General features: G+C 63.0%; 1 protein-coding gene across 1 annotated transcript; it reads right to left on the minus strand.

The window, feature by feature from the left end:
* Nucleotides 1–3,809: 3,809 nt before the first annotated feature.
* ICAM5 (intercellular adhesion molecule 5) lies at nucleotides 3,810–19,855 on the minus strand. Its single transcript, XM_077838935.1, has 11 exons — nucleotides 19,835–19,855; nucleotides 17,778–18,006; nucleotides 16,844–17,116; nucleotides 15,835–16,152; nucleotides 13,694–13,975; nucleotides 12,628–12,903; nucleotides 10,830–11,072; nucleotides 8,536–8,775; nucleotides 6,875–7,117; nucleotides 4,454–4,717; nucleotides 3,810–4,009 (listed from the first exon to the last, which is right to left on the minus strand). The coding sequence occupies exons 1-11, from the start codon at nucleotides 19,853–19,855 to the stop codon at nucleotides 3,810–3,812; spliced, it is 2,589 nt and encodes an 862-aa protein (XP_077695061.1).
* Nucleotides 19,856–21,607: the final 1,752 nt, after the last annotated feature.

Here is a 21,607-nt window from a genome sequence, read left to right on the forward strand (position 1 = left end):
CTCGCCCCCGCCGAACCCCTTCGTTATTTACATTCCAGTTGTCGCTTGCGGTTGGACAGGGATCTTTAGGCCTGTGTAAACCCTCTGCAAAGTGCCAGCTGGGGGAGGGGAAGCTCAGGTGACCCACAGCCTGATTCTCGGGGATGCGCAGGCCACCGCACAAAGGGGCCTTACGGGGGGGGGAGGGGGGTGGAAGCAGCCCTTTAGCAATCCCCTGTGGGGCAGGGGGGCCCCGGCAGGTGCAGAGATAGCAGAAGGGCTCGACCCCGTGCCTGCCCCTGGTGGCGGGGACAGACGGAGTGTATGGCCGTAGCAGCGTGGGCCCCACAGCGATTCTCAGCATGCCAGGTAGGCATGGGAAGCAGGGTGTCACTTACACCAAGGGGCGGGGGGGGGGGGAAACAGGGAGTGCAAAGGTGGCTTCAAGCTCCCTGCGTTCTCCTTCCCCTCGCTGCTTCACATGCCCGGCAGGCGCAACGTGGGTTTGAACCAGAGTCAGATCTGCTGCTGCGTCTCCGGCCACCTGCTGCTGGAAATGTCCCCGGAAGTGGCTCCCTGGCGAACGCGGTGGGTTAGCTCCAGGTCAGGTCAGCACCACGCTCCTTAGCCCAGGAGCCCAGCTGGTGATGAGACCAGCCTGGCTGTCTGCAGCTCCAACACCAGGCTTGGCTGGGAGCCGGCCCCGCTGAATGCTCTAGCGGAAACATCCTCAGCAGGGAAGCTGGGGTTCCTCGAACCCAGGGTGGGCAGGGAGAGAATTTGCCAGTAGCAGAATAGCCCATCGCTGGCCCCTCCTGGGAATCGCACAGCCTGGGTGAGCTGAGCCAGGACAGGCTGGATGGACCCCCCCAGGTCTGAGCTGCTCTGGCCAGTCCAAAAAATAAACTCAGACATTCCGCTCATGTAACAGGATGAAAAACGAGCCCCGGGGTCTCGAAAAACCGATAAAACCTGCCTTGAAAGTGAAAGACAATCACAAGCGTTTGAAGGGCCGAGAGGCTGGTTATGTTTACGGGCCAGATCGTCCGCTGGCGTAAAGCGGCATGGCGCCAGGATTTACCGCGGCAGGTCCGTGTCTGTGCAGCACTTAGTGCAGGGTGTCCTGGCACAGGAGCGACGGTATCACAACACCCCTGATAAATAACGTACAGCGCCTTGCACAATAGGGCCTTGGGCTGTGACTGGGGATCCCACCGTAACCCATTCGTGATGCTGACTGGTGCCAGCGGCGGGTCTGGCCCGCGCTCGTCGGCTTGCAGTACCTAGCCGATTGGCCAGACCACCACACGGCTTTGCTGAGCGCGCAGCAACATTAAGTCCCACAGCCCCCGAGGCCGGCAGCTTGGCATCCTGCAGCCCGCTACCCTACAAGCTGCTTTTCCCACCTGCTTCGCGTGTCTCCTGCCAGGCGTGTGCCGAGGGGGAGCAGCTTTTCTCTGCAGCTCAGCCGTGGGGCTGTCGCCGATGTGCTAAATTTGTCAGTTGCTAGAGAACAAAGTCTGTGCTGGTAATTAACACTGCCTGGAGAGAAGCACAACAAGACCGACATCCACAGCGGCTGTTCTGGTACAATCCTGCGCAAAGCCTGCAGATGCAGACTTTTTTTCTGGCCATTGCAGGTTTCCTTTGGCATCCTGCCCTTGGAAGTGGGAGATGTGGGTGGCCGGGCGGGCGGGGGGGGGGGGGAGGGTGTTGCTGTTTTAATTCTGCCCCACAACCATCATACAAAACGTGCTGGGGCATTACTTTGCCTCTAAAGGACAGCTCGACGGGCCAGGATGTTGGCGTGAGTGACAGCACCACCCGGCAAACTCAACTCACGCTGGAGTCAGAGTTTGGGTCAATGGAGCGATGCTGATTTCCACCAGCTGGGGCTCTAGCCCCCTTGGCTCCAGTGAAGCTATGGCTGATTTCCACCACCTGAGGGCCCATAAAGAGCAAGCCAGCCAAGTGCTAGAATTCACTAACCTCTGCGAGCTGGGGGCAGATGTCGGGGGGGGGGGGTGTCTCCTGGCTGTCTCTGAGAGAGGTGTGATGAAGCAGGACTGTTCTTAATGTTTCCTCTGAATAGTGTGGGGGTGCCTCAGTTTCCCCTAGGCAGTTCTTAAGTATCTAGGGGGTGGGGTAAGGGTGTATGATCGTTGCAGAGCCTTAGAGGGCAGGTGTGTGCAGGGGTCTGGACGCAGAGAATGGCCGACACCCTGTTTCCTGGCCACTGATGGCCTGGCCCTTCCCCCCTGCGAGGTGAGAGCTAAAGGGTTGGAGAACAAAGGAATCGGGTGACCTCCTCGCCCAGGAAAGGGACAAAGCCCAGAGGAGAGGGGGCTGGAGGGAGTTTCAGTTTGGGGCTGGCTGGGGACATGGAGTGAAGGGCAGACGGGGTGGTCTGGCTCACTGCCCCCCAAAATGGACCCAGCTGAGGGGTCCTGTTCTCTGCACCTACAAGCTCTGTGTTAGACCATGTTCCTGTCATCTAATAAACCACCTGTTTTACTGGCTGGCTGAGAGTCACGTCTGACTGCGGAGTTGCGGGGCAGGACCCTCTGGCTTCCCCAGGACCCCGCCTGGGTGGACTCGCTGTGGGAAGCGCAGGGAGGGGCAGAGGAGGCTGAATGCTCTGAGGTCAGACCCAGGAAGGGGGAAGCCGGGTGAGCTGTGTGTCCTGCAGACAGGCTGCTCCCCGAGAGGAGACTTCCCCAGACTCCTGCCTGGCTTCACGGGGAGCAGTTCCAGAGCATCACCCGGGGACTCCGTGACAACAGGAAGGGAAGTTTAACAGGCTGTGGCTGTACTAACCCGGGAGCAGGAGCAGCCTGGGTGATCTGCACCCAAACGCTGACTGACAGGGGTAATGGGGCGCTCAGACCATAAACTTAGTGGCCCGCGATGAAACGAGTTTGCTGGGTCTCAGCGCAGTTCCTGGCAAGACACATGAACCATGCTGGTCCCCAGCTGTTCTGTCTGTTCCAAAAAGAACTAGAAAAGTTCCTGGAGGACAGGTCCATCAATGGCTACCAGCCAGGATGGGCAGGGACAGTGTTTCTACCCTCTGTTTGCCAGAAGCTGGGAATGGGCGACAGGGGATGGATCACTGGGCGATTCCCTGTTCTCGTCATTCCCTCGGGTGCCCCTGGCACTGGCCACTGTCAGCAGACAGGACACTGGGCTGGATGGACCCTTGCTCTGACCAGTCTGGCCGGTCGTATGTTCTTATACCTGAGGACAGACTGGCCCATTCCTGCTAGCCGGGGGACAGAGACCCAGCACATTTGTTTCCCCGCAGGCCCGATTGTGTTTGGTGGCTCCTGCCCCCCCAGGTGGGAAACTGGGACCTAGACGTTCAGATCCCAGCGGGCCACGTACCCATTCTCCCCTGCACACGCCGCCCAGCCAGGCGCTGGATTAGGCAACACCCCTGACCCCGCGTGCTTCAGTACAATCATTGCCGGGCCTGGGCCAGCTCATGACCCATTTCCCAAAGCCGGAGAACGGATATTTAAGGCAAGACACCAGCTTTCTGGAGCGGAGACAAACCGGAAGTTCCAGGGTGGGGCTGGGGAAGGGAAAAGGCAGGAGCAGATCCGAGCCAGGAAGCCCAGGGACAGCAGCTGCCCCCGGAGGTGGCTGTATGGAGGCAGGCCGGGGGTGGCCAGAGAACACAGTTTGGCAGGAGCTTCTGAAGTGGCCCGAGGACGGATGCAACAACAAACAAACAAACCAGCCGGTCCGGCCAGCGCCCCGGCCCCAGGGACGCACCGTCGGGTCCCCTCCAGCAGCCCCCGTGCTCGCGGCTCCGGCCGCCGGCCGGCTCAGGTCTGCGTGAGCTGTATCCCGTAGACGGCACTGTCGCGGCCGAGGCAGGTGGCTTCGGAGGAGCTCTCGGCGTCCTGCACGTTGTACTCCCCCTTCTTGCAGGCGGTGGATTTGAGGTAATAGACGAACCCGGCCGCCCCACCCAGCAGCAGGACGGCCACCCCCACGGTCAGGGCGGCAACAATGAGTCTGTTATCTGGCGGGGGGGAGGGACACGCAGCTTAGGCTCCAGGAGGAAAGACAGTCCCTGCCCCAGAGAGCTTCCAGGCTAGACAGAGGCATCAAGCAGGGAAGGGACATGCCCAAGGTCACACAGCAGGGCAGAGGTGGGGAAGGGAAACCGAGGCACAGAGTGGGGCTGCAGCTTGCCCAGGGTTGCTCAGCAGGCCAGTAGTGGAGCTGGGAATAGACGGCAGGTTGCCTGGGTCCCCGCACAGACCCCCAGCCCCCCCCCGCCAGGCAGCTTGTTACAAAGCCAGCAGAGACTCGCCCCAGGTCCTGCCTCCTCGCCCACCGTGCGGCAGGGAACGTGGCCCCCCAGGGCTGCCGCAGAACACTGAGGAACCCCAGAGGGGGTCTGTCCCCCCCCCCCACACACACACTTTGCCCTTCCCTGGCGTCCTCGCCCTCCGGTCCCTACCTGTCACCTGGATTTGGAGCCGGCCCAGGTGCTGCCCATGGGCATTGGAGACCCTGCAGACGTACACGCCGCGGTTGTGCCTGTCGGCGCCGGCCACGCTCACGGTGCTGTTATCGGCCGAGCAGTGGACATTGGGGGCGGGGGGCACGGTCCAGCGGTAGGCGGGCGCCGGGGAGCCCTCGGCACGGCAGCTAATGTTGAAGTTGGCGCCGCGTGGGACGGTGGCAGAAGGGCTGACGGCCAGGAGCAAGACGACGGGCCTGTCTGGAGAGAGAAAGGTCACACACTGAGCAGCCATGTGGCCCCGGGTCCCTCTGCGGCCCCTGCTCGCCCACATACCGCCCCGTGCCGTGGGGGAGCACCGAGAGATGCCCTAGGCCGTGCAAGGATGGCACTGAGGTCTCCCGAGTCCCAGGTTAGTGCACTAACCACTGCGCCATCCTACCTCTCTCTTGGCTCCCTTTGCTCAGCCAGCCCCGGACCCCCCCGCCCCCCCACTTCTCCATCTGTGAGCAGGAGCTTTCTCCTCTGAGCTTTGGTAGAGCCTCCCTGTGTTCAGCAGCAGGGCAGACCCCTGGGGTCAAACCCTGGCTCTGCCACAGACGCCCCATGTGAGCTTGGACCCGTCACCCAATTTGCCTCAATTTCCCCAGCCATAAAATGGGGCTAACACTGGCTGAGCAGCTGGCCAGGAGCGCCCGGTGCGATGCTGTGACGGTCGGGGCTGACGGCCCCTCGGCTGTGCAAACAGGCGCAGGGAGGCGATTTTACCCCGGCGAGACCGAGCCGGGAACGCTGTGGCCGGTTCTGGCTTGGTGAGGGAAGTGGGAAGAGCGGCTCCAGCGCAGGTGAGAGCCGCACGGGTTCGAGGGGGAGAAACGCCTGACCGGCAGCAAGGAGCGTACCGTGCTTTGCTGCTCAGACAGAACCCTGCGTGGGGAGCCGGTCCCAGCTGCCAGGCGCCGTCCCGGGCGGAAATCCCGGGGACGGGCCCCGTCACCTCGCTGAGGGAGGCAGAACAGGCCCCACTGGCTGGCAGGTGAAATGGCCTCTGGCCGCGTGCAGCGCCCAGCGCCGGGGCCCAGGGAACGTCTACGGGGCTAGGGACGGGCTCGTGCTGCGGCCCCCGAAATGGCCGTGTAGACGCTGCGGCTCCGGCTGGAGCTCCGAGAGCTGCAGTGGGGAGCAGCCTTCAGACACCGGCTCCGGGGCCCTGCGGCCATTTGTACAGCGCTGGCGCGGCGACTGATAACCCAGCCCCCCCCCAGCTCCTCCGCCCCAGACCCCAGCTCGTGTCTCCCCGGCCTGCTGGGTTCTCCTTCTGGCTGTGATCGGTTTTAGCTCTCTCTTTGAGAAGCATTTTGGGCGGAGCTGGTGTGACGGACGCCGGGCGAGCGGGAGGGGAATCGGCCGCAAGCGCGCCGTCTTGGGAGCGTCCCGGTGGCGCTCGCCCTCCTGCCTTGCCCCAGGCAGCGAGGAGCTCAGCACTTTGCAGCTGGGCCCGACACCCGGGGGACCCCCCGGCTAGTGTTCGCGAGCCAGGCCCGGCGCAGGGGAATCAGGTGGGGAGCAGACGAGGGGGCCAGTAAATGGAGCCAGCAGCGGCAAGTACACGAGACTCTGAACTTTCTTTCGCGGTCAGTAATTTCCGTGCGGTTTGTAACACGGGGCCGGGTGCGGAGGCTGGGCTCGTCTAGGAATGTCCAGGGTCAGCTTCCCCCTGCTGTGCTTGGACCAGCCCAAAATCAGAGCAGCTGCACTTTGCACGCACTGGGCCGGAGTCCCAGCTGCTCCATTCCCGCGCTTCTGGCAGGGACTGGCTGAGACTGAGCTCGCTGGGGCAGGGGCTGTTACTCCATTCTGTGTCTGTGCAGCCCCTAGCGCCATGGGGCCCTGGGCACTGCCGTAATTCACCTAACAAATAATGTACAGCTCCCTGCACACAGGGGTCCTGCTCCATGGCTGGGGCCCGTAGGCTCTGCTGTAATGGTGTGGCAACAGCAACAGGAGCCATTTGTGCTGCCTGTCTTCTGGGGTCATGCAGGGCTCTCGCCCAGCCCACAGGGTGAATCAGAGCAGCCTTGGGGCTGCTCTAACTCACACTCTGCGCCCTGTGGCCCCTGGGGAGCAGCAGATACTGCACGGCCGTGTGCTCCAGCCACGCGCCAGATTCACAGATTCCAAGGCCAGACAGGATCACCTAGTCTGACCTCCTGCGGAGCACAGGCCAGAGACCTGCCCCAATGCCATATGCCGGGGGCTGGGAGCAGGGTCTTTATGCCAGCTGGGCACCTGTCCGGGAGGGGGATTCTCAGGGAGCCGTTCCCACCCCCTATGCTGACCGCGCAGCCTGAGGGTCACACGTAGGGCGAGCCAGGCCCGGGCAGTCTTGTGCCACGCTGGCGCACGATCGGGACTCACATTCCACCCGCACGGTGACCGCCCTCCTCGCCGACCCGTGGCGGTTGATGGCCGTGCACCAGTAGGTGCCAGAGTCATTCCGGCTCACGTTCCGCTCGCCGCTAAACTCGTCAGCTGCTCCCTCCTTGGCGCATGGGACGCGGGGCACGGGGATCCCGTCCGCCTCACAGGCCAGGGTGTGCAGGGTCCCCTCCAGCCACGCCCGGGTACTGGGGCAGCTGGACTCGTCCATGGTGGGCTTGTCTGGAAGGCAGAGAACAAGGGCCCACTATTCAGTACCTCAAAGAAGCCCCACGGCTCCCCCAGCCCGCAGCTCCGTTTTCTGTTAGGTGAACCCCGGCCGAGCGCTCCTGCTGGGCCACCTTTTCGACCGCCAGGTTCCTAGTCCAGGCAGGGGCAGGGTAACCGGGGAGCGGCCACGCGGCAGCCAAAAGAGACATTGTCTCTGGAGCAGCGCCTCGCCCTCAGAGCCGAGCTCCCCGACACAACGGCTGTTGTAACAGAGGGGCCCCGGGCCGCTCTGCTCTCAGGGCCGCAGACGAGCTGTGAGGGAGCGGGGCGGTTTCTCGTTGTTTTCAACGGTTTGCAGGCAGAGGGAGTGGGACTCAGTTTCCCTGGGGGTTACTGGTTTTACGAGGTGGTGGGAGAGGGGGTTTGTGGGGACACAGGGCCAGTGACTGGCCTGGCGAATGGAGACCCCATTGACAGGTGACCGGGAGGCCCAGCTCAGGAGTCCCAGCCGGGTCTGGCCAGTGGGGGGACAATGGGCTGCGGGGAGAGGACCCCGGTGACCTGACCAGCCGGTCCCAGCCAGAGGGGCCAGAGGACAGAAGAGGGGAGAGGGGGCCCAGGCGACCCTGTTCACCTGGAGAGAAGACAATGGACAGAGGGGGGGCTTGGGGCCGATGACATCAGATACCCAGCTGGGAAGCAGGGGGGCTTGGGGCTGGAGAGAGGGGGCAGGCAGAGCCCCCCTGGGTGCAGGGGAGACTGGGATGTGCTGTGTTGAGGGGTGCCAGGCCTGAGGCCCGGAGAGTTTCCTGTGCTGGGTTCAACGCTCAATAAACCCTCCTGTGTTACCCTGGCTGAGCGTCACTCTGGTCTAGAGAACGGGGGGGTGGGGGCATTATTCCCTCTGGGAGCGGAGGCCCCGGGGGTCCAGAGCGAGGGGACTCCCTGAGGGGTCCCACGGCAGAGACAGGCGGGCTGAGGCTCCGAGAGGTGCGGCTCCAGGAGGCGGAGAGGCCTATGGCTTAACCCCGAGAGAGGTGGCCCCCCGAGAAGGGCAGTCACACCGAAGGGGGTTCCTCCCAGTCCTGGGAGTCCGTGACACAAGCACCTGCTGGATGAGGCAAGCGGACAATTGTACGTGGCTGCCGGGAGGGCCGAGGCAGAGCTGGAATTCACTGTGCACACGGGCTGCGCTGTTGTGTACGTGCTGGGAAAGTGCAAAGAGAAACCCCTCGCAAACCGCCCCGGAGCCCGTGGGCAGGGCCCCGGTACAGTAACCCACAGACCGGCCAGGGAGGGTGCCAATGGAGACCGGCCCAGCCCTGGGTGGAGGTTGGGGGGCAGGGGTGGGACTGGCCCAGGGATGGGGATTGATGCAGGCACCAGCCTGGCCCGCGAGGGCAGTTCTACCTGCCAGGCTGTAAACTCACATTCGAGGGTGATGGTGACCGTCTTCGTAGCCGAGCCGTGAGGATTTGTGGCGTTGCACTGGTAGGTGCCCATGGGGTCCTTGAGGCCCAGCCCCTGGCCCAGGCGGTACGAGACCCCGTCCTTGGTGCACACGACCTCTGGGGCTGGGATGCCATCGGCGTCACAGGAGAACGCCTGCGGCATCCCCTTGACCCAGGTCCAGGCACTTGGGCAGCTGAGCTCGTCCATTGACGGCTTATCTGGAAGGCAGATGGGCCGGAGGTTAGGTTCGGGGTCTGGAGTCACGGAGAGAAACCTCTGATCCCCAAGCTGGACTGGGATTGATGAATTAATTAGGAGCGTGGTGCACAGCAGAAAGGCACGGATGTTACCCGGTGTGCGAGAACCGACCCTGACAGCCTATGACAAGCGTGACCAGCCGGTTTCCGTGCTTGCCCATTTACAGCATCTCACACTCAGACCCCTACTTCCCGAGGGCATCTGCAGCGCCAGTCCCTAGTCATAGAAGATCAGGGCTGGAAGGGACCTCAGGAGGTATCTAGTCCAGCCCCCTGCTCAAAGCAGGACCAATCCCCACCTAAATCATCCCAGCCAGGGCTTTGTCAAGCCTGAGCTTAAAAACTTCTAAGGAAGGAGATTCCACCACCTCCCTAGCTAACGCATTCCAGTGTTTCACCCCCCTCCTAGTGAAAAAGTTTTTCCTAATATCCAACCTAAACCTCCCCCACTGCAACTTGAGACCATTACTCCTTGTCCTGTCATCTGCCACCACTGAGAACAGTCTAGAACCATCCTCTTTAGAACCCCCTTTCAGGTAGTTGAAAGCAGCTATCAAATCCCCCCTCATTCTTCTCTTCTGCAGACTAAACAATCCCAGTTCCCTCAGCCTCTCCTCATAAGTCATGTGTTCCAGTCCCCTAATCATTTGTGTTGCCCTTCGCTGGACTCTCTCCAATTTATCCACATCCTTCTTGTAGTGTGGGGCCCAAAACTGGACACAGTACTCCAGATGAGGCCTCACCAATGTCGAATAGAGGGGGACGATCACGTCCCTCGATCTGCTGGCTATGCCCCTACTTATACATCCCAAAATGCCATTGACCTTCTTGGTAACAAGGGCACACTGCTGACTCGTATCCAGCTTCTCGTCCACTGTCACCCCTAGGTCCTTACAGACTGCTGCCGATCCATTCGGTCCCTAGTCTGTAGTGGTGTATGGGATTCTTCTGTCCTAAGTGCAGGACTCTGCACTTGTCCTTGTTGAACCTCATCAGATTTGGGGGGCAGGAGGGTCCTGCCCCCCAACTCCACAGTCAGACGGGACTCTCAGCCAGCCAGTAAAACAGAAGGTGACAGGAACATGGTCTAACACAGAGCTTGTAGATGCAGAGAACAGGACCCCTCAGCTGGGTCCATTTTGGGGGGCAGTGAGCCAGACAACCCCGTCTGCCCTTCACTCCATGTACCAGCCAGCCCCAAACTGAAACTCCCTCCAGCCCCTCCTCCTCCTCTGGGCTTTGTCCCTTTCCCGGGCCAGGAGGTCACCGGATTCCTTTGTTCTCCAGCCCTTTAGCTCTCACCTTGCAGGAGGGAAGGGCCAGGCCATCAGTTGCCAGGAAACAGGGTGTCAGCCATTGTCTGTGTCCAGACCCCTGCACACACCTGCCCTCTAGGGCTCTGCAATGATCATACACCCTTACTCCACCCCCTAGAGACTTAAGAACTGCCTAGGGGAAACTGAGGCACCCCCACACTATTCAGAGGAAACATTAGGAACAGCCCCACTTCGTCACAGGGGCCCATTCAGAACTTGGCCCCTCTGACAAGGTTACTGCCTGAGGGGTGGGGTGGGGGCAAACTCATTCATACAGGGCCCAGGGAGAAACTGTCGGAGGGGGATACTCTTCAGTCGCTATCAGTCTGGGGACGATAGAGGAGGAGAACTCCTCCTCTCCACCTGGGGCCAGATTGGAGACGGACCCCCTAGTGGGGGAAAGGCCCCTTGTCCCATTCCCTGTCCTGAGCCATGTCCTGGGGTGGGTTGGGGTCGGCACCCCCTGGAGGGGAAAGGCCGCATCCCCCATTCTCCATACGCCAAGCCAGCCAGTCCCCCAAGCAAAGGGGAATCTTGGAAATCACGCACTCCCCCTTCGTCTGACCCGTCTTGCGTTTGCTGGGACTGCGTCACTTCTAGCCAGGCACTGGAAGCCACGAGCACCCGACACTGGGGAGCCCAGCTGCGTGGGGCCATCAGCTCCCCAGGGCCTCCATAGGCTGCGATCCCTGCCCTTACATTCGACATGGATTGTCATGTTCCTGCTGGCCGTCCCGTGCACATTGGTTGCACTGCAGCGATAGACCCCCGCGTGGCCTCTGGTGACGTTCTGCACGCTGCCGGCATTGTACACCTGGCTGCCCTTGCGGCAGGAGACCTCCGGCGTCGGGTTTCCATCGGCTTCACAGGCCAGCTGCTGCTGGGTCCCCTCGAGCCACGTCTGGTGACTTGGGCAGCCGGACTCGTCCAGCGTAGGCTTGTCTGGAAGAGAGAGAAGAGTAAGGCTGGCGTGGGAAGGATTGATGAGCATGACGCCTTCGCTCCGTCTGAACGCCCTGATCTGTCCACTCCCCTCTCGACGCGGGGCCGGCATCCCCTGCAGGGGAAAGGCCCCATGTCCCATTCGCACACCACAGCTCGGGCTGGGCTCCCGCCAGCCCTGAAGATCAGGGTTCGCAGCGTCCCCTCGAGCCACGTCCGGGGACTCGGGCACTAGACTCATCCATTTCGGGCTCATCCAAAAGTGCAGAGAGACAGAACTCGAGTCGTTGCCCATCACGCTCTGCTCTCTCCCAGGGTGGCAGGAGGATCAATGACCTAGGTCACTGGACTTTTTGCGTCCCGAGGGCCCCAGCGGCAGGGCAATGGGTGCGTGGAGGGGCGAGAGGTCTCCTGGTGGGAGCTCTGGGACTCGGACTGCAGCCCCCACACAGCACAGCCCCGGAGCACGTGCCGAACATTGAGCACGTCAGTCCCGCCGGTGTGTGCTGAGAAAGTGAAGCACGGGCTCAAGTGCCGTGCCAAACAGGGACGGACGTCAGTGTCCACCCATCTCGGCACCTGCCCTGGGCCATGGGACCTGCTCACACGCTAAAGCTTTAGGCACGCCCTTAAGTGCTTCGCAGAGACAAAGGCCTTGCACACTGCAAGGCTACTGGGTTGTGGCCAATAATAACCCCAGCTGCGAGTCCTCGTGCCATAGCTCCCAACTTCCAGCCAGGGGCTTTCTGCATGAGGTGCCAAGCACAAGCCTGCTCAATGATTGCAGTCAACACAGAGGCACAGAAAGGGGAAGAGACATGCCCAAGGCCACGCAGTGTGTCTATAGCAGAACTGGGAACATAGGCTAGGAATCCTGGCTCCCAGCCTCCTTCCTCTAACCCACCAGATCCCAATCCTCTCCTTGAACTAGGCATAGAACCCAGGAGTCCTGACTCCCAGCCCCATCCCACCCCCCACACACATTCCAACCAGTAGACTCCCCTCCTTCGGCTCGCTCTCAACTCCATTCTGTATCATCAGACACTTGTGCAGCCTCTCCCTCCTCACTGGCTGATGGGGAGTGCAAATGGGTTTGTCTGGCAGCATCTCTCTCTGTGTCCCTATTAATTTCTGTTAACGAGGGTTTATAAGGAAGCCCGGGAGGTGCGACAGCAATGTGGGTTCCACTGCTGAGGCTGCCAGTCAGACAGAGCATAGATGGGCAGACAACCAGGCGGCTGGATGGCACAATGGTTAGGGACCCAACTCTCTCCTCTGCCAGGCTTCCCGTGCCTCAGTTTCCCCACCTACCCCGTGGGGATAATGGCACGGCCCTGCCTCAGAGGGGTGCACGAGGATAAAGGCACTGAAGGTTTTGAGATGCTCCAGTGTGACCATCCCAGGGGCCCCGGTAGGAGGGCGTAAGATGCCACCCGCTCAGGCTTTGCCCTGGTGTCAGTAACCGCGGGACGTGCAGGGGCAGGAACATGGGCACTCCCCCCGTGGTGAAGAAGAGGTGGGGTCTGTGCACAAATCGGCACCGCTCCCGACTCACAGAGGACGATGAGCTGGGCGGACGTGTTCTTTACGAAGGAATGGCTGCCCAGGGCGAGGTTCCCTTCGCACGTGAACTGCCTCCCGTTGTCTCCCTTGCGGGCCGTCAGCGTGAGCTGCAGGCAGGGCTGGTGCCCGGACGCCAGGGTTCGCTCGGAGTCTCTGAGCTGTAGCGTAGTGCCGGGGGGCTGGGAGGGAGGGGAACAGCACGTGAGGCTCACGTTCCTGTTCACGAGGGCCCGTGGCTGGTCGATCTCCAGGACAGGCTGAGGGAAACCTGCAGGGGACCGAGGCAAAGCTGCTGTGAAATAATCAGGGTGATTTTTAACATGTGACTCACGTCACCGCTGCAAAGAAACCCCATTTCCACTAGTCTGGGGAGCCCTGGGTTATTGCGCCAGGCTGGTGTGGTGTGAGCAGGGGCTGGAAACCCGGACTCCTGGGTTCTCTGGCCAGCGCCAGGAGAGAGAGTAGGGTCTAGCAGGGGAGCTGGGAACCTGGCCCATTGGACTCATTCAGCTTGCCAGAGGCAGGGCTGGGCCTTCGTCTCTCGCCACCAGGTCCTCCAGGAAGGGGGGAAGTACTACTGCCAGGGCTGGGTGAACCCCAGCTGGTTGTGTGGGTTGGAGCTTTGTGGGCATTATCAGCGGTTCTAATAAAAATCACCAAGGCTTGGCTTTGCCCTCGGTGTGAGTGTGTGGGGCAAGCATCGCACGGGTCCCTAGAAGAGACGGAGCCCGCTGGTTCTGGGACAAGAGCCCTGCTACTCCCAGCTCATTCATCGGGATCAATTAGCAATCAATGCAATTATGATTAACCAGGGAACACGCCCAGGGAAAAGTCCCGCGCATAGCGGGCAGGGAGAGCGACTGCTTCCCTCTCCAGAACAGAGCCCTGGCTTGGTGCAGCTCAGCTCTGCTCCTTCCTTGGAACTGGACACAGGGCTGAAGTCACGGCTCGTCTGCAGAGAGGGGGCAGAGGCGGGCCAGGGCCACCCAGCACGCAGCTCTTTGCAGGATCAGCCCCAGCACTGCCCACACCCCAGGGGGAATAATCCAGAGACTCACTGTACACGAGAACGCTCTGCCCTGCGGATCTGGACACGGGCCCCACGGACACGGTGCAGGTCAGCTGGCGCTCGCCTGCGGACAGGGACCGGACCTCGCCCTGGGCTGTGGCCGTGTCATTCGATGTGGTGACGGTGAAGTTCAGGTGCTGACCCCCAAAGGACAGGGTGAACCGGGCCTCTCCAGCGGCAGGGAAGACCTTGGTCACGTCACAGCGGGCGGTCGCCTTGTCGCCCACCTCTATATGGTGGGAGATTTGGAGCTGGGGCTCCTCTGGGAGAGCTGCAGCAGGTGAGAAAAACCATCGCGGGGCATCAGGGAAACGTTCAGAGGCAGGTAGCCGAGTAGACAGACCAGCAGCCTGGGACTCAGGACACCTGGGTTCTATTCCCGGCTTGGCCACCGGCCTTGGGCAAATCCTTCCCTTTTCTCTGCCTCTGTTTACCCTGCCACCCTCTGTCTAGTTAGACTGTGAAATCCTTGGGTAAGGGCTCTCCAGGTTTGGGAAGCACCTGCCCCCGTGGGGGCCCCGATCTTGGTGGAGGTCTGGGCCGCGCCCACCCCCGTGCGGGCCCCAATCGCGGTCGGGGTCTCCAGGCACTACCGTAATACACCCAGTAGTAACGCAGCCAATGTCTATTGGGAGAGCGTCTCACTTCCTCCCAGGCTCCAGTTCCAAATCCGGACACAATGACACAGGGCCTCACCATGTTTTACAAACCTTCTGCCATTCTCACCTCGCCCCTGCCCCTGCCCCTGCCCCTGGAGGTGGGTGCGGAAATGGGAGGTGCAGAGAGGGGAAATGACCTACCTCAGGTCACGCAGTCAGCAAGTTGCAGAGCAGGGAACTGAACCCAGGAGTCCCGATACCCAGTTCCTGCCCTGCTTTAACCTAGCCTCCACTCACCTCCTAGAGAGAGCCCAGGAGTCCTGACTCCCAGCTCCCCCCACTCTAACCCCACTGCCTTCCAGAGCCAGGGATAGAACCCAGGAGTCCTGGCTCCCAGATGCCCCCTCCCACCCTGCCACCGCTGCCTCACTTTCACATTAAGGCCAAGCTTTTCAAACACCACTAGTGATTTTGGGAGGCCACCCAGGGGCCCGACAGTCACAGAACAGCTGAGGATCTGCCCTTAGATCTGCAGTGGGATCAGGACCGAGGCCTGAGAGCTTCCAATTCCAGCATCGTCCCATTGAGAAAACCTGATCCCTCCTCTATAGCTGGCTGTCTCGAGAGCTCCCAGCCCGTCACGTAACACACGAGCCGGGGGTCACCCAATGACATTACTAGGCAGCAGGATTAAAAACAAACATAGGGAAGTTCCACTTGGCACAGTGCACAGGCAATCTGTGGAACTCACTGCCAGGGGATGTTGTGAAGGCCAAAAGAATAACAGGATTCAAAACAAAATTAGGTAATTCCTGCGGGATGGGTCCCACAGTGACTGTCAGCCAGGATGGGCAGGGATGCAACCCCATGCTCTGGGTGTCCCTAAACCTCCGGCTGCCAGAAGCTGGGACGGGATGACGGGAGGGATCATTTGATAATTGCCCTGTTCTGTTCATTCCCTCTGAAGCACCTGGCACCGGACCCTGTCAGAGACAGGACCCTGGGCTGGATGGACCCTCACTCTGACCCAGCGTGGCCCGTTCTCGTCAGCACTGCACCCCTGAGCAGGGCAGAGGGTGGTGAATGACACCTCCTGTGACCGCCTTGTCCTGCCCACGGGCTGGCACTGGTGTTTCCTCTCTCCCCTGAGAGGAGGGTTTGTAGCGGATTGAAAACACCCAGGTGAGCTCACAGATCGCTCGCCCCAGCAGCAGGAGAAAAGCGGCGAGTCAAGCAGCCACTGCAGCTCCACCATAGCCCAGAGCTTGGAGACAAAGGCAGGGAGCCGGCTGGGGGATTCATCACAGAGTTATTAATAGACTCCCGCTAACGGGATTATAATTCCCGCAGACCCGGCAGCTGTCAGAGCATGAACGGGTGGCTCAGACGAGAGGCAGGCGAGCCAAAGGTCTGGTTCTTGTTTCCCTGTGGTTTGGGCCCCATTCCTGATCAGAGCGTCGGCACTGGGCACCCGCTCTGCACCCGTGGAAGGGCCTGCCCGAGAGGCTGGGGCTAGTGAATCGGCACTCACCAAAAACCCTGAGCTCCACCGCAGGGGAGGAGTTTTGGAAGAGCTGCCCGAGTGGTCTCAGGTCCAGCGCTGAGTGGCAGGTGACCTCCTGCCCGTGGTCCTGTCGCTGAGGGATGATCTCGTGGGTCACCGTGACGTTGTCGGCCGCGGCCCTGGTGCGGTTCTGGAAGGTCTCCGTGTGCAGGGTCCGTCCCCCCTGGCGGAGGGTCACGGTGAGGTGCCTGACGGGCGCCACGTTCAGAACCCGGCACGTCAGGTTATAGGCCCGGCCCCGCTCCAGCTCCGGGATCCGCTCCAGCCCCACCCGCTCCGGCGCCCCTGGAGTGACACAAAGACACAGACAGCCTGTCACCAGGGAGCTGAAGTGGACAGGGAATCCAACATGGGGCTGCGCTGGGATCCTCCAGGGCGTGGCCGAATTCTGCAGCCTGTCCCACTGCATTGCCTGCACTGTTCAAGAGACAGCACCTGCAGCTGGCTGCATCCCCCTGCCCTGATCCCACCCCCACGCCAGCTGATGGACATAGGATCTTTGTGCTGGCCCCATAGGGCATTCCAGGAGCAGGGGAAAGGTGGGACTGTGTGGGTTCCCAACTGAACGGGTCCCCACATCGCAAAACATCTTCATGCCAGGCACAATGCAGGCATCTCATCGGCAACCTCTACAGACAGGCTGAGGGCAGCATGAGCCTCTGAGACCAACCCTGGTGGGAGGGGTCCCATCAGTGAAGGGCAAGCCCCTGGGTAGGGATGGTGTTTGTGGACTCAGGGGAAGTTTGTGCTGCTATGAGGCTAAACTGAGTCCGGACTCTCTGGAGAAGCCGATCCAGCTTCTTTCCCCAGAACTACACAATGATCCCGTCTGCTCCGGGGTGGGGGGGGTCTCTACTCTGATGGCTCATCTCCTGCCTCCCCAGGAAACAACCTGGGCTTCCCCATACAGGAATGGATCAACCCCACAGAGCCCCCGTTACCAGCCCCCAGCAGCCTCCTTCCGTGAGTCGCTTACGGTAAGTGGTGATGTGGGCAGATGCCCGAGTTACTTTTCCGTAGCAGAAGAAATAGCACTGGGGGGCCGACACCCACTCCCAGATATTAACCAGCTCTCTGGCCTCCCACCGGGGACCTCGTTTTTCTTGGGCTTTGGTGAGCGAGGTCTCCAGGCCGCCCCTGGCACCGGGATCCTGGCACGTGGTGCTGCAGTTTAACCAGATGGCGCCGCCGTGCTCCACCACGGAGTCTTCCGGCCGAACGCTCACGTTAAAGGGTTCTTCTGCAGCCCCTGAAATGGCAAACGGGCCCGTCGCGCTGAGCCTCGGAGGAAGGGGCAGAAGCCAGAGGACACCAGGGTCAGGGCAGCATCTCCTGGTGTTTAGAATCCACGCTCAGCCCCGGGACAGTAACGGCGCCGTGGCTGTCCAACGCCCTCCACCCGAAGATCCCAAAGCACTTTGCAAACATTATTGTTCCCATTTCACCAGGAGGGAAACTGAGGCATGGAGAAGTGACGGGACTTGCCTGAAGTTCCAGGGTAGCTCAGAGTCCTGACTCCCAGTGACCCCATCACTACCCCCACCTGCCTCCCAGAGCCGGAGCTACAACCCAGGGGTCCCCCCGCCCAACTGCTAGACCCCACTTCCCTTCCCGAGCTGGGGAGAGAACCCAGGAGTCCTGGCTCCCAGACCCCGCCCCCTCTAACCACTGGTACCCACCACCTCCCGCACAACCTAGCGGGAGAAGCCGAACCAGCCCCCCCGATCCTCCCCGGCGGCCGGACTGGCTCCCTCTCGGGGCCCCCCGCCGGCCAGGCACGGGCGGCGGGGTGGGGGGAAGAGGCCGTGGCGGGGACCCCGCACGTGGGCCGGTCCCGACCCCGCCCGGCTGCCCGGCGCTCGCAGCCCCTCCCGGCCGGCATCGCGCCGGGCCCCGATCCGGGGACGTACCTGGGAGCGCCAGGAGCAGCAGCAGGGGCAGGCAGCGCCCGGGAGCCGGGGGCCGGAGCTGCCGGGGCCGCATGGCTGAGGACGCGCCGCGCCGGGCTCGGGATTGGCGGCGCGGGGGCTTCGTCTCGGGCGGAGGAGGGAGCGCGGCGCGGCGCAGCGCAGGAGCCCGGGCGCCCGCCCCCGAGTTCCCGAGAACTGGCCGGCGCCTGAGTCCGGGTTTCCCCGCTTCCTGCGGCCGGGGGAACGCCCCTGCTGAGAGCTGGGCACCGCTGGACTCAGGGCCCTGCGCTCCGAGTGAAACCGGACCCCGTCGTGCCAGGCGCTGCCCAGACCCCCCCCGAGACCAGGGCCCCGTCGTGCCGGGCACCGCCCAGACCCCACCCGAGACCAGGGCCCCGTCGTGCCGGGCGCTGCCCAGACCCCAGCCAAGACCAGGGCCCCGTCGTGCCAAGCGCTGCCCAGACCCCCCCTGAGACCAGGGCCCCGTCGTGCCAAGCGCTGCCCAGACCCCCCCTGAGACCAGGGCCCCGTCGTGCCAAGCGCTGCCCAGACCCCACCCGAGACCAGGGCCCCGTCGTGCCAAGCGCTGCCCAGACCCCCCCCGAGACCAGGGCCCCGTCGTGCCAAGCGCTGCCCAGACCCCACCCGAGACCAGGGCCCCGTCGTGCCGGGCACCGCCCAGACCCCACCCGAGACCAGGGCCCCGTCATGCCAAGCGCTGCCCAGACCCCACCCGAGACCAGGGCCCCGTCGTGCCAAGCGCTGCCCAGACCCCACCTGAGACCAGGGCCCCGTCGTGCCGGGCACCGCCCAGACCCCACCTGAGACCAGGGCCCCGTCGTGCCAAGCGCTGCCCAGACCCCACCTGAGACCAGGGCCCCGTCGTGCCAAGCGCTGCCCAGACCCCACCCGAGACCAGGGCCCTGTCGTGCCGGGCACCGCCCAGACCCCACCCGAGACCAGGGCCCCGTCGTGCCAGGCGCCGCCCAGACCCCACCCGAGACCAGGGCCCCGTCATGCCAAGCGCGGCCCAGACCCCACCCGAGACCAGGGACCCCTCGTGCCAGGCGCTGCCCAGACCCCGGCCGAGACCAGGGCCCCGTCGTGCCGGGCGCCGCCCAGACCCCACCCGAGACCAGGGCCCCGTCGTGCCGGGCGCTGCCCAGACCCCACCCGAGACCAGGGCCCCGTCGTGCCAGGCGCTGCCCAGACCCCGACCGAGACCAGGGCCCCGTCGTGCCAGGCGCTGCCCAGACCCCGACCGAGACCAGGGCTCCGTCGTGCTGGGCGCCGCCCAGACCCCGACCGAACCCAGGGCCCCGTCGTGCCAAGCGCCTCCCAGACCCCCCCCGAGACCAGGGCCCCGTCGTGCCGGGCGCTGCCCAGACCCCCCCCGAGACCAGGGCCCCGTCGTGCCGGGCGCCGCCCAGACCCCCCCCGAGACCAGGGCCCCGTCGTGCCGGGCGCCGCCCAGACCCCCCCCGAGACCAGGGCCCCGTCGTGCCGGGCGCCGCCCAGACCCCGACCGAACCCAGGGCCCCGTCGTGCCAAGCGCCTCCCAGACCCCCCCCGAGACCAGGGCCCCGTCGTGCCGGGCGCTGCCCAGACCCCCCCCGAGACCAGGGCCCCGTCGTGCCGGGCGCTGCCCAGACCCCCCCCGAGACCAGGGCCCCGTCGTGCCGGGCGCCGCCCAGACCCCAACCGAACCCAGGGCCCCGTCGCGCCAGGCGCTGCCCAGACCCCCCCCGAGACCAGGGCCCCGTCGTGCCAAGCGCTGCCCAGACCCCACCCGAGACCAGGGCCCCGTCGTGCCGGGCGCTGCCCAGACCCCACCCGAGACCAGGGCCCCATCGTGCCGGGCGCCGCCCAGACCCCGACCGAACCCAGGGCCCCGTCGTGCCAAGCGCCTCCCAGACCCCCCCTGAGACCAGGGCCCCGTCGTGCCGGGCGCTGCCCAGACCCCCCCCCCCCGAGACCAGGGCCCCGTCGCGCCGGGCACCGCCCAGACCCCACCCGAGACCAGGGCCCCGTCGCGCCAGGCGCCGCCCAGACCCCACCCGAGACCAGAGCCCCGTCATGCCGGGTGCCACCCAGACCCCCCCCCGAGACCAGGGCCCCGTCGTGCCAGGCGCTGCCCAGACCCCCCCCCCGAGACCAGGGCCCCGTCATGCCGGGCGCTGCCCAGACCCCCCCCGAGACCAGGGCCCCGTCGCGCCGGGCGCCGCCCAGACCCAAACCGAGATTAGGGCCCCGTCGCGCCGGGCGCTGCCCAGACCCCAACTGAGACCAGGGGCCCGTCATGCTGGGCGCCGCCCAGACCCCACCCGAGATCAGGGCCTGGCCGTGCTGGGCGCTGCCCAGACCCCAAACGAGACCAGGGCCCTGTTGTGCTGGCTCTCCCTGCCCCACTGCCCTAGCCCACCGCAGGACTCTCCTCGGAGTCAGTGGAACAGGGGCCAGCTGGGTCGCCCAAGGAGGGCAGCTCCCATTTGGGTTGTTGGGAGCCGACAGCTGCTTGCAAAGGATGGAACGGGGCCTGTCTCAACATTGCCTGCCCCCGGCTGAGCTCCTAGGGCAGGGATTCTCAAGCTGGGGGTCGGGACCCCTCAGGGGGTCGTGAGGTTATTACATGGGGGGTCGCGAGCAATCAACCTCCACCCCAAGCCCCACTTCGCCTCCAGTATTTATAATGGTGTTAAATATAAAAAAGTGTTTTTAACATACCGGGTGGGGTCGCACTCAGGGGCTTGCTGTGTGGAAGGGTCACCAGGACAAAAGTCTGAGAACCGCTGCCCTAGGACCAGTCCTGGCCGAGTGCTGGTCCCTGACCCTAGTGCAGAGCCCATCAGCAAATGGGGCTCCCCGGGCCAGTCCCACGGGAACCCCAGCCCTCCGCAAGGCACCAGCTCTGACTCCAGCATGAGGATGCTCAGGGAAAGCTGGGCCGGGTGTTCCCAGAGCCCTGCTCGATGGAGGCTCCGGGCTGCTCTGGCACCAGGCGGCCTCCTCCAGCATGGGCAGGGGGGCACTGGGTTGGGAAAGCTCCTGTCCCCGGCTGGCAGGGGGGGTCACTCTGGCGTGCAGGTTTCTGTGGGCAATGGGCAGGGAGGTAAGTGGAAGAGGGCAGGGTGGGGTGTGCAGCACTGAGAGCTAAGCTATTCAGTCAGTCCTTGTTCAGCCCAGCCTAGCCACCCTGACACCCCCCTCGGTCCCCTCAGGGCCCTGTCTGTCCCCCTACACCCCATTTGTCCCTCTGTCCATCCCCCTACACCCACCCTCTGGCCGTCCGTCCGTCCCCCTATTCCCCTAAGAACATAAGAGTGGCCATACTGGGTCAGACCAAAGGTCCATCCAGCCCAGTATCCTGTCTACCGACAGTCTCTACGTAAAAGAATAAATGGACACAAATCAGATGTCAAGAATTATAACATTCATAAACCAGTCAGAGAACACTTCAATCTCTCTGGTCACGCAATCACAGACATGAAGGTCGCTATCTTAAAACAAAAAAACTTCAAATCCAGACTCCAGCGAGAAACTGCTGAATTGGAATTCATTTGCAAATTGGATACTATTAATTTAGGCTTAAATAGAGACTGGGAGTGGCTAAGTCATTATGCAAGGTAGCCTATTTCCTCTTGTTTTTTCCTCCCCCCCCCCCCCCAGATGTTCTGGTTTAACTTGGATTTAAACTTGGAGAGTGGTCAGTTTGGATGAGCTATTACCAGCAGGAGAGTGAGTTTGTGTGTGTATGGGGGTGGGGGGGATGTGAGAAAACCTGGATTTGTGCTGGAAATGGCCCACCTTGATTATCATGCACATTGTAGGGA

The sequence above is a fragment of the Eretmochelys imbricata genome, chromosome 20 (assembly GCF_965152235.1).
Source record: "Eretmochelys imbricata isolate rEreImb1 chromosome 20, rEreImb1.hap1, whole genome shotgun sequence".
Lineage (NCBI taxonomy): Eukaryota > Metazoa > Chordata > Testudines > Cheloniidae > Eretmochelys > Eretmochelys imbricata.

What these genes read in the sequence shown, in the direction of transcription:
- ICAM5 (XM_077838935.1), bottom strand. Translation starts at nt 19,855, where the DNA reads ATGACGGGGCTCTGGTCTCGG. An exon ending in CATGACAATCCATGTCGAAT is followed by an intron (nt 8,776 to 10,829) that starts GTAAGGGCAGGG and finishes TCTGCCTTCCAG; the next exon opens with ATAAGCCGTCAATGGACGAG. An exon ending in GGTCACCGTGCGGGTGGAAT is followed by an intron (nt 4,718 to 6,874) that starts GTGAGTCCCGAT and finishes TTCTCTCTCCAG; the next exon opens with ACAGGCCCGTCGTCTTGCTC.